The 15,688-nt window shown below is 32.7% G+C and overlaps 1 protein-coding gene across 6 annotated transcripts in view; it reads right to left on the minus strand.

Moving 5' to 3' along the window:
* Window positions 1-2,536: 2,536 nt before the first annotated feature.
* The window catches only part of POSTN (periostin), a 37,438-nt gene continuing 24,286 nt past the window's right edge, over window positions 2,537-15,688 (minus strand). The window contains exons 17-23 of one of the 6 annotated variants that reach the window (XM_030309341.2): window positions 15,372-15,452; window positions 12,145-12,234; window positions 11,384-11,473; window positions 10,579-10,656; window positions 10,098-10,181; window positions 4,746-4,787; window positions 2,537-3,323 (exon numbers count right to left, since the gene is read on the minus strand). In XM_030309341.2, coding sequence (XP_030165201.1) covers window positions 3,286-3,323; window positions 4,746-4,787; window positions 10,098-10,181; window positions 10,579-10,656; window positions 11,384-11,473; window positions 12,145-12,234; window positions 15,372-15,452 — 503 coding nt within the window. In that variant the 3' untranslated portion in view covers window positions 2,537-3,285. The remainder of the gene's footprint in view (window positions 3,324-4,745; window positions 4,788-10,097; window positions 10,182-10,578; window positions 10,657-11,383; window positions 11,474-12,144; window positions 12,235-15,371; window positions 15,453-15,688) is intronic. The other 5 variants (XM_030309351.2, XM_030309359.2, XM_030309373.2 and 2 more) reach the window with 5 other exon arrangements.

The raw sequence follows: 15,688 nt of genomic DNA on the forward strand, positions 1-15,688 counted from the left end.
TCTACCTATCTATGCATATACATAAGATATAAGAAATTCTCAAAACTCAATAATAATTTTTAAAACACCAACCCAATTAAAAATTGGCAAAAGATTTGAACAGACACTTCAAAGAATATATACAAATGTGAAATAAGCACATGAAAAACATACATCAGGGAAAAGCAAATTAATACCACAATAAGACTACACTACACACCTATTAGAATAGCTAAAATTAAGAAGATTGTATCAAGTGTTGACAAGAGAAATTGGAACTCCCATATACTTCCGGTGGGAATTTAAAATAGAACTGCTTTGGAGTATTGTTTGGCAGTTTCCTAAAACATTAATCACATACCTTCTGTGTGGTCCTGTAATTCCACTCCTACATAAAATCCCAGAGAAAGAAAAGTAGACAAAGAAGCCATGCACAATGTGTGATTCGATTTATATAAAAGTCTAGAAAATGCCATTATCTGGAGTGACACAGAGTAGATCAGTAGTTGCTTGGAGACTGTGGTCTCAGCAGAAATCTCTATAAAGCAATATTTCTCAAAGTTAGGGCTTTGGACCTTATGCATTAGGATCAATTAGGAAGCCTTATTTGGAACTGCAGTCTTAAATTCAGTGTGCTCAAACTTATATGCTACTTATGCAGAGGACAGTTAGAAAAAGCTGAAATCAGGTAATATAGAGTCAGCACAATTAGGAAAATAAATGTGTTTGCTATATGCAAGTTTGTACTTGTTGAATAATGGAATTGTGGTAAGTTGATTGATGGCCTAATTTAAGAGTACAAGGTAAATAGTTATATAAATTAGTTGAGCCTCATTTTTTCATATAAAACTGGAGATGATAAAACTTCAGAATTTTTATTTATTAAAAACATTTTTTTACATTTATTTTTGAGAGACAGGGAGACAGAGCATGAGTGGGGGAGGGGCAGTGAGGGAGGGTACACAGAATCTGAACCTGGCTCCAGCCTCTGAGCTGTCACGCGGGGCTCGAACTCACGAACCGTGAGATCATGACCTGAGCTGAAGTTCGATGCTTTATCGACTGAGCCACCTGGGTGCCCCAAACTTCAGAATTTTTAAAGGATTAAATATTGTGTGTAAAAGTACATACTACTCTGCCTTTTGAGTTTACAGAAAGTGTTTGGATAGGATTAATATTTATATTATTTATTTATTATTAAATCCTTATTTTGGAGTTTAAAATTATTTATTTTCACATATTTTAAATCTTATTTTTACTTGTATTATTGTTATAGTTTATTAATAATTATTTACATTTTATCTTTAAATATATTTGCATGTGTCATTTGAAAGACTCTGTCCTTTACCAAAGAGATATGCTAGATTTTTGTATGTCTACTAACCAAAACTGATTTCTTTTCTCTTCTTTGGTTCAATAATAATAATGGAAAAAAGGGCAGGGCTTTAAAGTTAGCAGTCTTTAAAAAGACCTTAACGTCATTCCTATTGTTGTGGATTACCATGCTCAAAGTACAACTTGGGAACACTTGTCTCATCATCAAATGAAAACCCCGAAGGCGGCTAAATAAATGAGCCAACCTTCTATTTACTCTATGCAATAACTTGTGATCTTCTAGAGGATCATGAACAACATGCTGTCTGTTTGGAATAGTCATCTTTGTTGATGATGGTTCAGTATATTCTACCAGTACTACCTTATATAACCATCCCTCTGAATCATTTTGGGACCACCATGGCCACACTCTGTCCAGTTGAGATTGTAGTCCCAAGATTCTCTGCATGAATACAGAGTTAGTAGGACATTTTGCTTCCTGGCAGAGGTTCTAAATGCTATACATAAATCTCACCACTATCCTGGACTAGAAAGCATTCTGGAAAACCAAGGCTCTTGAGTGACCTCCATGTCACTGCCATATCTTTATATTTTACTTCCTCATCCCAATTGCTTCCCCAAAAAACCAATGCTTTCACCCCCCCCCCCCCCCCCCAAATTTAGATCCTTTAATTGTATGTTAGTAGTGAGGCTCTCATCCAAGCTGGACATCTGTGATCAAGACTGGTATCTTGAGTTTGACCTTCCTCAGTTTTATGTGTATAATACAATTTTATTACATAGTCACCAGTTTCTCATGAGTATGGATTCTGTTCCCTGATTGCTCTCATTCACAAGATGACACTTGTTGAGATCTAAGTAGATCAACTGATATCTTTATCATTCTCTGCAAACAAATATTTTTCTTTTACTATGCAATGGATTCCAGTGTTACTTCAGTCTTAGTTAAGGGAATCTTTGTGACTTTTCCTATACCTAGCAAAATCCTAGGAAAAATTAATGTATTTGTGTTTGTGTAGAACTGTTTATTCTTCTACTATAGCTCATAGTGAGGTATGAATTATTGGTGATTTGTTTCTTTACTCTTTGAAGACAGTAACTGGTTCACAACTGGCATGGTTCTGGGGTTGTATTAGGTATTCAGTTGATGCTTAATGATTGCTTCATTGAGTAATGATTCTTTATATAACATAATAGTTTAAAAAATTCAAGAAATACTAAATTCATTCAATTTCCTTTATTGAGTATTTGTAATAAAAAAAGAGGTATAAAGTCTTGTTCCCAAGTCCAAACCACTTATTAATTTAAACCTTGAGTTTTCTGATTACCCAATTTGAAGTCATTCTTTTTATAACTGAAAAAATTGTTTTATTGAAAATTTGAGATAAAAATATGTATTGAAAAAAGCATATGGCAAACATTTCAAGAGTACAAAATTAGTTGTAGAAATAACATAATTTACTGGTAATCCCACATTGTATTAGAAATGTGTGAAGTTTTTTGACATAAAAGTTTTGTTTGCTTGTTTTTTTAGTACTGAGCACCCAGTTTTATAGCTTAGCTTCCCATGGAGAGGTGCCTGCTTGCATACATTTTATCTATCTCTTAGATTCAAGGCTTAATCTTCTCAATGGAATGTGAGACTTGAATTTTGATAACTCAGGTGACAAGAATCTTCTTTGATGGATTCCAAAGTTAGCTAGAATTTTTAATGTCAATATGTAAAAGCCTGTATGTAAGGTGTTCTATTTCCTTCAGTTCCTATCCCACAGCAGACTAACCCCCACAATTTCCTTCATGTTTCTCATTCAGAGAAAAAAAAGATGAAATTTGTATTCAGAATTTTTCTGTGTTTGCTTTTTTTGTGCTGGTGTTTCTTTTCCTGAAGTCAGTGTGGCTCTCATAATTTTCGCTTAGCATCAGGTTATTGATTTAGGGTGGTATAAATTTTGCTGTCTGGTTGCTGGATTTTCACTGAGAACGACCTTCTCTGGATCGTCTTCTAGATCCTGATAGGAAGAAAGAAGAACACATAGATTGTAAATGTGATGAAACTTTAGAATTTAACAATATGATATCCTATGCATGACTATATCTATAAAGACCATCATTTCTTACTGTATTAAACATTAGATTCTGTTTTCTTAATATCCTGTTTATGGTGATGAAATCAAGGTTATCTTTTGATTAAAAGTGTATGAGAATAATAATTTGAAGTTTGATTTTAGTTCTTTAGAAAACTTGGATGAATAAGATGTTTAGAAGAAATCCCTGATAAAACCTTCAATTAAAAAGTATTTGTATAATTGATTCTTTAATTTCAATGGTCTATGTTGGATTGGTTTAAAATCAGGTATACCTATAATGCATTGACAATCCTTGCAATTTCTTTTTTTTATTTAAAAAAAAAATTTTTTTTCAACGTTTATTTATTTTTGGGACAGAGAGAGACAGAGCATGAATGGGGGAGGGGCAGAGAGAGAGGGAGACACAGAATCAGGAACAGGCTCCAGGCTCTGAGCCATCAGCCCAGAGCCCGATGCGGGGCTCGAACTCCCGGACCGCGAGATCGTGACCTGGCTGAAGTCGGACGCTTAACCGACTGCGCCACCCAGGCGCCCCTAATCCTTGCAATTTCTTTTGACTAGTAATATGTAATTATTTTAGAAAGTCCAATCTTGGAATTTGTTTGAAGTTCCACATGGAAAATCTGTCATTGTTTAATCTATTAGAATGCAAGAGAACCTGAGTGAAAGATTAGAAAATGCATATAAGTATAGTTATGAAGAAAACTGTAGTGCATGGGTAATATATGCATGTGTATAATCTACACATTATATCAAAATTTTGTAGAAAGTTATATTAATAACTTTCTATATGTGTATAGTTTTATTTTTTATTATTTTTTTAATGTTTATTTTTGAGAGAGAGACAGAGCGTGAGTGGGGGAGGGGCAGAGAGAGAGGGAGACACAGAATCTGAAGCAAGCTCCAGGCTCAGAGCTGTCAGCACAGAGCCTGATGTGGGGCTGGAACCCACTAATGTTTACTAACGTTTAATTTTACTAATGTTTCAAACTGTAGCCTGATCTCTAACATTTTTAGAGAGTTCAGGTTCACCAGCAACCAACTTTTGCTTGGCTCATATTCAAGGATTTCTTTTCAACTTAACTCTACTTGAATCTACTTTAGTGGTTTCAAAAATCTAGCACTTTACTTGAGTATGATTGCCTTTCCTTTAACATTTGTTATCCTTACATCTTACTGATAGTGTAGAACATGAATAAGTTATTTTCTGATTTTTATCAGCAAAATACTTTGCCTCAAAATTTGCTAACTTGTCTCCCTGAAAGACAACAAGATCCAATAAAATATATTAAAACATTACCCTTTGGATGTATCTCCTATGCACAGTACTATCAATACATTTACCTTGAACTCTTTTGTTGGCTTGTATCTTCCTCACAGGTGTGTCTAAAATTAAATAGTTGTAGTTAGAAATACTTTCAAGTTATGGCTAACATAGACAGGAGACCGTAATTAAAGAAAAGTATAAAGTTTAAAATAAGCATCACTTAAACGTGTAGTTTTTTTTGGAATCATGAGACTTTTTCATTGGCTACAGACAGGCATTTGTTGTCCACTGATGAGAAAGAATGTTCACTGTTTGCAAAACATTGTTTCATTATGGCATTTGGAGCCCCATACAATGTGTCATTTTTCCATAGAGTAAGTGACTTACATGACTTTTTCACCTTTTTTATAAAAAGCATTGCTTTATGATGAAGGAATATTTAATATTATATACAGTGTAACAGAAGTGTCTTCCCAGAGATATTGAGTCATTTTTCCAGTCATTCCTATTTGTGATGTATCAGACTTCTGCCTCTGAAATTCTCATTGTAAACTAATTCACAATTACCTTATAGAACGCCAGGACAACAAGATAGCATTGGCCTAATAACTCTAGAAATATAATATTAAGCAACTTAGGAAATGTGTGCCAACATACTCCCAAGTTTAATTCCAATCCTGTAAGACCATTTATAAAATTAACTAGTTAAAAATAATAAAAGCTTTCATATTTAAGATTTTAAAGTGTTTCATAACTATACAGTTTTTTTGTTGTTATAGTTGCATCATACTTGCCAATTCCTTGTTTTTCTTTAACTCCTCAACAAGACCCCCTGGTAGGCCCAAATTCACATTTTCACCCTGCTATTGGATGCTTAAGATCAAGGTTAAATGTGGTTTCTACAGTGACTTCATTTTTCTGCTTACCTTGTAAATTTTTTTTCTATACATTTCTTGCTTTTATATATTATTTATACCCAATAATCAGGTCAAAATCTTTCTATTATATATATATATATTTTTTTCAATTCTCTGAAATTCCATTAAAAAGTAAAGCAAGAAACTGTCACCAACACTTAAGTAAGAAAGAAACATTTTAAAAAATGTTCGAATAATTTTGTTTCTACATGGCACATTTCCAACATGGTTTATTTCCCACGGAATAGAAGATGTGTAATCACTTATGATACGTTGTTAATAGAGTAAAATAGAATACAGAACTGTAAAAAACCTCATTAGGTTCGATATTGAGTCTAAGTTTTTTTGAGATAGAAAAGTCTGAATTATGGACTATGGTCCAATTGATATATTTCCATTAACTTCAGGTTTATTTGGTAACAAAATAAGGGCTTATAAAATATAGTCAAGAAGAGATGGATCCAGTCTTTAATTAGTGAATAAGACCATTGTTTGTAATGGACTTGTTAAACTCCAAATAACAGTTACTGTATAATTTAAAGCAAGCTCACAGATGCAAAGGAAACAACCAACAAAACTAAAAGGCAACCAACAGAATGGGAAAAGATATTTGCAAATGACATATCGGACAAAGGGCTAGTATCTAAAATCTATAAAGAGCTCACCAAACTCCACACCCGAAAAACAAATAACCCAGTGAAGAAATGGGCAGAAAACATGAATAGACACTTCTCTAAAGAAGACATCCAGATGGCCAACAGACACATGAAAAGATGTTCAGCGTCGCTCCTTATCAGGGAAATACAAATCAAAACCACACTCAGGTATCACCTCACGCCAGTCAGAGTGGCCAAAATGAACAAATCAGGAGACTATAGATGCTGGAGAGGATGTGGAGAAACGGGAACCCTCTTGCACTGTTGGTGGGAATGCAAATTGGTGCAGCCGCTCTGGAAAGCAGTGTGGAGGTTCCTCAGAAAATTAAAAATAGACCTACCCTATGACCCAGCAATAGCACTGCTAGGAATTTATCCAAGGGATACAGGAGTACTGATGCATAGGGGCACTTGTACCCCAATGTTCATAGCAGCACTCTCAACAATAGCCAAATTATGGAAAGAGCCTAAATGTCCATCAACTGATGAATGGATAAAGAAATTGTGGTTTATATACACAATGGAATACTATGTGGCAATGAGAAAAAATGAAATATGGCCCTTTGTAGCAACGTGGATGGAACTGGAGAGTGTAATGCTAAGTGAAATAAGCCATACAGAGAAAGACAGATACCATATGGTTTCACTCTTATGTGGATCCTGAGAAACTTAACAGGAACCCATGGGGGAGGGGAAGGAAAAAAAAAAAAAAGAGGTTAGAGTGGGAGAGAGCCAAAGCATAAGAGACTGTTAAAAACTGAGAACAAACTGAGGGTTGATGGGGGGTGGGAGGGAGGGGAGGGTGGGTGATGGGTATTGAGGAGGGCACCTTTTGGGATGAGCACTGGGTGTTGTATGGAAACCAATTTGTCAATAAATTTCATAAAAAAAAAAATAAAAAAAAAAAAATAAAGCAAGCTCACAGAAGTATTCGCAGCATTAAGTTTCAAAACAAGTACTTACACTCAGATTTTCTTTCATATACTTGGCAGCCTCCAATTAAGTAATTAATTTGTTACTAGTTTGCTATGATAATATTAAAATAAGAAGTATTAATTGTTTGCAAAAAAAATCTTTAGGAGAAAGTCTAATAAAGTGTAGAAAACCAGATTTGTTCCCAGTGGCTTTCTGCTATCTCAATATGAATGAAAGTGGGATCAAGTCATATGCTTAGAGAAGCAAAATGTGGGAGAATAAACCAATCATATGAATGATCCCACATGAAGGCCCCTCCCTACCATGTTTTATGAAACACGCAAAAGTGCTTCAGTCCAATTATTTATAGGATTTTTGCATATTTACCACGGGTATGGCTCTCAGAAATTTAAATTAGGTGTAAAATATTACATTACATTTATACTATATAAGTGAATTGTGTTAATATAGTTGGCCATGATATTTACAGTAGCTAGCGTTACTGGGAGCTTGTGTTTACTGAGCATTATTCCAAGTGCTTTTCATACATTAACTCATTTATATGTAAGTGACATTACTATCCTCATTTTCAGATGAAGAATCAACTTAAGTTAGTTTGAGTTGGAGCCCAGATCAAAAGCCAGACCTGCAAGCTGATCCCTATTCTCTACACAGGCTTTACATGTTATATTGGCAGATTTGTCAAAACCATCCAAAATGACTTGTTTTTTGTTCCTTCCTCTATAGCTTGATATTCTCCCTTAATTACTTTGGTAGTTTTAGTAAATGTAATTTTATCTAAGATAAGTGTGAAACTTCTATGCATTTCATGAGAACATTTTTTAGTTGGGGGCTTGGATGTACTTCAATGGTAAATCACAATATTGAAACCAAAAGGGCCACTGAGCCATGTTACTAGTCATGACTAGAATAATTGAGGAATATACTCAATTCATCAAAATGTACTACATGTATCACTATAAGCAGTCTAGATAGAAAACTCCAAGCTTTAATATGAAGACTACAGTTTGGATAGAGATCAAGTATCTATACTATGATGTACTCTTAGTACACTGCGTGATGTACTCTTTATTCACAGCAGCTTCTTTGGAAATACGTATCTCAGGATCTGGACACTTATAACTCAGTGATGACGCATTGGTTTTACAGGGCTAGGAAAAAAAAATACTAGCATGTCCAGTTAGTTTCCAGATACTAGTAACTATGCTTCTTATATTGTCTTTCTTATGAGAAGAAAAGCCTTAGAAATGTTTTTTAAAATTTGTGATGTGGCATTGTGGAAATTAATGCTTTATAGATATGTAGAGAAACCAAATATTGAGAACTAAAGGAATCAACCTCTGGGATAAAAGAAACAAGAGTTAAAGAAAGATTTCCTTAACTAAAATTAGAATATCATATTCTTGTAGCAGGTATATTTTCTTTTGCCTGAGGTTATTGGTATGTACTTAGTTCGCTGTCTATAATCGACTTGTTAACTGGGGCTTATTACAGGTGAAGAAAACATACTTACCTGAAGTTTAAGACTAAATAAAGCAAAGCAATGTATATATAGGTGCAGCTACTAATTGATTCATTCTCTAAAAAGCACTGCCATTCTACAAAGCTGCTTACTATGGCAAGGACTTAACAAAAAAAAAAAGAATTCAATTTAACCTTCATAATATCTTCACCACTTCCCTCAAATCCTTGTTTTCCTAGCTGACAGTTAAACATTTGTGGGTAGATGAGTAAATTCTGTATTAGATCATACAGAAAACCTTGATTCTATTACGGCTTTGGCTGTGTCACACTCTCCCTACAGTCTGAACGGAAATCTTGTATTTTTCAGACACATATTTTTCTATTGAGGGGAAATTTAATCATTGGTTAAATAAAAATTATTTATTTTTACTATCGCTGAAGGGTCTCAACACTATACATAAGAGATTTTACCTATATAAAATAAAGAATAAAGAAACAATTGCTTAAAATATGTGTGGTCCCAAAAGAATTTACATCTTCTTGGACATAGTGATAACAAATTAAGCAGAAAAACCATCTTGGACAATACTTTGGAGAAATACCAAGTTTCAGTTGTGTTTCTCAAATATTTCAAGAAGTATTTTTGATTTTTGTAAATAATTTATATGCTTCTTTAAAACAATTTGTCATCTAAATACTTTCGTTTTTAATAAAATGAACTAGAAATTCATTTATTCAAATGCCAATTATCCAAATAATATTTCATTAGTATTTACTATTTCTTTGAATAATTACCATTTAGAGTTTGCATAAGATTTTGAATTCTTTTTTTTCTCCTTTGCTTTTAAAAGTAGGTCCTTTTAATGCCATAGACAGAGAACATTCATACTTTAAAGATTAATTTCATATGCAAAATAATTTACATCTCCAGGTATAGATTATCACTCAAACTGTTAGAAGAAACAGATATTCATTCTCAAGAATGTAGTTTGGAAAAGAAAATTGCTAAATGCACTGTTTTGTTTTTATTTCTAGATCTATGCACTTAAAAAATCTATAAACATGCTTTTTATTATTGTTGTGGGGGCAGTGAATACATTTTTTTAAATATAAAAAGTATGTCAATTTAGACTTCTTTAAACAACTACCAATTTAAAAAGTATTCTTCTTTCAGATACTTAAAATATCCTTCCAATTATCTGTATCAAAGAAAAAAAATATTCATTGCTCCCCAAGTTTATACCATACAACTTTTTAAAGACCGTTTCAACTAGTAATCATTTCTTCATTATTATTACTTAAGCTTCTATTGAACTGATCAGTCTCTTAAGACAACGTATGATGTTGTCTTTTTCAACCTTATGAAAAGAAAAACCTGAATGTTCAGTCTTTAAAAAGTTGAAGAATTCAGTCACCAGAACCTGTTAGGTGGGTTAGTGGTTTTCCTTTTACTAACCTCCCTGAAGCAGTCTTTTAATTTCTTCATCTTCAAATAAATGACCATCACCTCCTTCAATGAATTTGGTGACCTTGGTGACCTCTGAGAGGATACATGTTTATAGCAGAAATTGGTTTATGTAATAGAAACACAGGAGACTTGATGTGATACATAATGGCATCTGGCAAACAATGAATTCCAGACCAACACTTGGTTCTTTTTCTATCTTTAGTGTTGGTTTTTGATAAGTCAGTTTTCTTATAAAGCTATTGAACAATATATCACAAAACAATCAATACAACCCAATGTCATTTGGATTTCATTCTCTATCTTTGGGCTTTTTTGGCGTGGAACTTGTTGGCATGGAACTTGAATGAAACAATGAGATAGAGTAGAAAACCTGTAAAAGGGCTCAAAGATTATCTTAGACTGAAACAGGTAGCTCAGGTCAAGTCACATTTTAATTTTTCTACACCTTCTTGCAATATTTATTGCTGACCTTCCTGCAATAATTTCTTCAGTGTTTCTTCTGTTTCTCCACCACCAGTGGAAATCCTAGTGTATTTTATTTCAGGACCTGAAAGAAAGAAAAATTTTTTTTTAAAAAAAGGTCTAAAACAGCAATAGGCAAACTTCCTACCAAAAGGGCCAGATCGGAAGTATTTTAGACTTTGTAGGCCGTACGGCTCGTGGTGCATCTATTCACATTGCCATTGTAGTGTGAAAATAGTTACACACGTTATATGAAGGACTGATCACACTGGGTTCCAAACAGAACTTTACATAAGTAGGTGGCGCAAGCCATAGTTGCTGACTGCTCATTTAAACAAATACTTAAAACATAGCTGAATTCAGAATTTTAGGCTAATTCATTGGTGGGAGACTGACACAGGTTTGCTAAACTGATCAGTTGCCTTATACAAACTTGTGTATATTTCAGTATGTAGATGTGTAATAAACCTTAAGCTAAATGGAAAATCAAAGGAGGGAATCGTTTTTCTTCTAGGATTTACTAACTCATTACAAATAGCAAGGGGAAAATGTTATGTCACATGTATGAATATGTATAATAAAAACACATGCTTATAGATTAGTCCACAAATTCCAATTCAGAGAAAAACACAGATTAAATAGTTAGGATAATATTATTGCTGTCGAAAAATGATGTATCTTCAGTAACCACCATGAAAATGACTTAGTCAATTTCTCTAGTGATTCTTATAGAGACAGAGCTTTTTTTAAGATTTACTATGGTTTTATCTTTATAATTCAAGCATAGTTCCATGTATGGAATCAAAGATTACCTGTAATGATTCGTTCTTCTCTTGTCTCTTTTTCGGTTATTTCCACAGGCACTCCATCAATGATTTTAGTGTATTTTTTAATAATTGGCTCTAAAAGTAGGGGAAGAAAAATGCATATGGTATATCCCCTTATGATGCCTAAACTGCCAAATGTAGACATTTTCATTATTAAATATATTTCTCAAAGCCATACCATTTAGAATTCAAACATAATCATTTGGGGGACATATCTTAAATAGGTTTAGATCAACAAATGTCTAAAAAGCGTAGTAGTTATGTCCTGAATCTTGGGTGAGGGAGAGAGCTAACTCTCCATGCCATACTTATTTTCTGACAATGGAGTGAGTGTTTAGTAAGAATCCAGGGAATTATACATCATTAGAGTGGGAACCCTGCTGGAGACTCCCAGTAGTGACTGATTAGTCAACCTTATACAATGGTTATTTTTTCTTCTAAATCCAATAGATCACTTTGTATTGACATTATTATTATCATTATATTTCATAATCATCACTTGCATATGCATGATATGCATATGTTGGACCTGGTGGCTTAATGGTTAAATTAACTCCAATTTGTTACATTGGCTTAATTTCATTAAAGGTAAATTGTATTTTATTTGTAAGTGAGAAAAATATTCCCACAATTTATATAAAAAGAAAGCCAAGAGAAAACATCAGATGTTCAATATATTTAACCAACACTATTGCAAAATAATCACAGTGATCCTAACTAGGCTTTAGGAAATACACATAACGCACCTCCATGGATCACTTCAGTTACTGTTTCACCTTCTTTAATCAGTCTGAGCTCAGGTTCACCTTCAATTTTGACCTTTGTTATTGTGGGTCCTGAGGTATTGTTTTAGGAGACAAATTATCATGTTAAGGCAGTTCTTTAACTTTGACAGAACAGGAAATTTGTTTTAACACTTGGTGTTATTCAAACATCAAAGTGGTTTCAGGTTCTATGAAATCAATTTTAAACATTTCCCATTGTCTTCAAATTAAGCAGTATTTATGAGACCAAATGACTCAGTCTATTGGTGTGCTACTACAATTACTTTCATGATTCATGTTTTAGCATTTAGCATAAGTTCATCCATTCATTTGCAGTTGTGAAGTAGAATCACAGAAGGTATTATATGTCGCTGTACTTTGTGAATTATACAGTATGTACAAATTTAAGTTGCTCTAATGATAAGTAATTTAGATCTTACTTTACTATGCTGATATCATCTATAACTTTGATTAAATTTTTAAATTTAATTTTTAATTACTCAATACTGTACACTTTTTATCAAATGTGCATAAGACTGAACATTTAAAAAAACCTCAACCTTTGGTACATATATTTAAGACACCAAATTTCAGATTTTCTGGGAAAATGAATTTGAGTACTTACCTTATATATGAAAATTATTTATTGATGAATAATTACTAATTATTTTAATAATTAATATACTAATTAATAATAAAACAGTCCTTCAAATGCAGAAGTTAAACAAATGTTGCATTTGACTTACAAAATGATTTTGCTCCCAGAGAAAATCATTTTGAATGTTAGAAAGCTGATTACTACATTAGTTGACCAAGACTATTTTATAGAGAAGAAAAGTAAAGTTCAGTACATTTAACTCATACTGTAACACCCTTCAGCAGTTGAATGTCACTATATTTGCTTATCCTTGAGAGGCTTTATTTGTTTGTCCAGAAATTTTCAATGTTACACCATTACCCAAAGTTAGTCTAAAACAATCTAAAATAATGAAGATAATTGTTCATTCAAATAATAAATGAATGATGTCATAATATTTGATCTGTGGGACCAAGGGATATTGAGTATCAAGTGTAAGTCCAGGTTTTTAAGGTGTAGAAATTTCAAAAGGAAAATACACCTAAGGAATTTAAGAACAGAACTGAGTTAATAAAACATCCAAATCAACATTTCTTTTGGAAAAGCCTAAACTGAAATTTCAGAAACACCCTCTATCATGATGTCTATGAAGGTAGGGATTTTTATCAAATCTTTTTTTTTTCACATTTACTGCCAGCACTTAGGAGAATGCCTAGCACTATAATAAGATGCTCAGTAAGTGTTTGTTGAAATGAATTTCAGTTGATTTATTCTTAATTCTATAATTGGTTAAGTACCCTTTATAAGAAATACTTTAAATTGTATTTTGGAGTCTAGTATATACTTAGTAAGAATTCAGGAGTCATTAATGAACCTGCAAAAGTTCCGTGATAGGGAAATGCCAGTAGCAATGTTAGAGCTGGACAATTGTGAATGGCTGTCAAGATAATTATGTGTTTCCTTCAGTATGTTACACAGACATAAAACTTCTGAATCTCTGAACTTAAAAATTTTTAATACGTCGGTGACATGACCCCATTTGTCATCCTTGTTCCCTTTCTAGGAAGAACCCAGGTAGAGTTGATGCTCCACTGGGTGCCTAATTCAAGAAAGATTAATACAATAGAATCCCACTGGCAAAAATCGGGAAGATAAATGGGTTGAAGAAGCTTGAAAGAAAAGATAGGAATCTTTGGAAATAAGAAAAACACATGTGAATGATTTTGATTCTAGAAGCTGTGTACAAGTGATTATATAAATTTTTAGGGAATCTAATTTTAAAAAGACTATAAGAATGTTAAAATCAAATGTATTACCAAGCATTATTTGATAATTTTCATTAAAATGATCAAGAAAGATTTCTCAACAAAAATTTAAGTGATTTAATTTCTTAAGACACCAAATTCTCATCAAAATATAAAAGAAATCAAATGACCACAGGTGTAGTATTTTTTTAGTAAGCACAGATTTCAAAGCCTACATCAATTATCAAATTTAGGTCTCAAGAATAAAAATATAGATAATTAGCTAGGAAATAAACTTTTATATGTATGTTTCCAATATTTAAATGTAAATCATGGCCTGCCTTTAAAGGAACAGACAAAAATATTCAAGAAATTGCCATCTCAATTTACAGAATGAGAAGAAATATCAAAAATAATCAAAGTTATATCCAATAATCAAAAATAATTAAAGTAATAGTTTTTTTGACATTCAATTGAGAACATGATTTATTCTTTTTTTTGAAGATTGTTTCTATCCTTCTTAAGAATAAAGGAGAAATCCTGGTCTTTTCACTGTGGTCAGTCACCACATTAAGATGCTTAGACATAAAAATAAAATGTTCTTATGGTCTGACCCTTGGTAATAATTAAAATACATGAAACAAAGGTGGCATCAAAAATGTTGGAGTTGACTAACAGACAGTGATGGTAGAAAGAAAACTATTTAATATTCTAGTCTGAAATACCAGAAGGAAAATAAATATACCAATTGATGTATATTATATATATGTATACAAGAATATGTGTATTCTCAATATGTAAGTTCAGGACTGCAATTAAGAATACTTATTTCTTTTTGACTTAATGCACCAGCTGCTTATTCCTTCATCTGTTTCTGGTGGTCTGATTTAAAAATATATCATATGTGGTTATTATTTTAAAAGCTTTCATCAATGTACAGCTTCAGTGCTCTCTTAGATGGTTGAATGAAAAATGACTATATTTTTGGAAGAGCTTCTTATAACAAGATATCCATGTGGGGAGATTGGAGATAAAGCTACAAAATAGTACACTGAAGGAGTCTAATTGCAGTATAAAATAAAGCTCGGATTTATTTGTTTATTTGTTTGTTTACTTATGTATTTATCTGGGTTCTAGTGCTAATGCAATGGCCAATTAGGTTGAAATGAAATCAAGTACAAGCAAATGTACTGAAAGTATTAGGAATGCACCATCTACTCTGCTAAATAATTTGCATTCCGCATTCTGCAATCACATGAGCATGCCATTGATATAGAAATATTTAGCATGTTAGTTTCAAAAAGAATGTAGATACATTCATAGAAATCAGTCTATTACTTGGATTTTTTTTTCACAAAGAAGGAACCATGTATAACAGTTGATTTTACCTTCAGTTTTGATAATAGGCTGAAGACTGCCTTCAATCACTTTAATTTTTGGTTCCACAACTTTGGTTATAATTTTAGTTGCTGAAAGTATAGAAAGTGGAACATAAATGATGTTTACATAAAAACAACCTGAATAAAATTGTCCTCTCTCTCTTTGTTTTAATCTTTGCTGGGTACTGAGGTATAAGGGGTGGAAATGTGTTCAGGCAGTCAGGTCCAGTAAATATTCATGGTACATTATCTATCGTCTTCTCATGTCCAGATGGTGTACTCTGAAGTCCAGACACATGGATTTGTTCCAGTGAAATATATACACA

The sequence above is a fragment of the Lynx canadensis genome, chromosome A1 (genome assembly GCF_007474595.2).
Source record: "Lynx canadensis isolate LIC74 chromosome A1, mLynCan4.pri.v2, whole genome shotgun sequence".
NCBI classification, from domain to species: Eukaryota; Metazoa; Chordata; class Mammalia; order Carnivora; family Felidae; genus Lynx; species Lynx canadensis.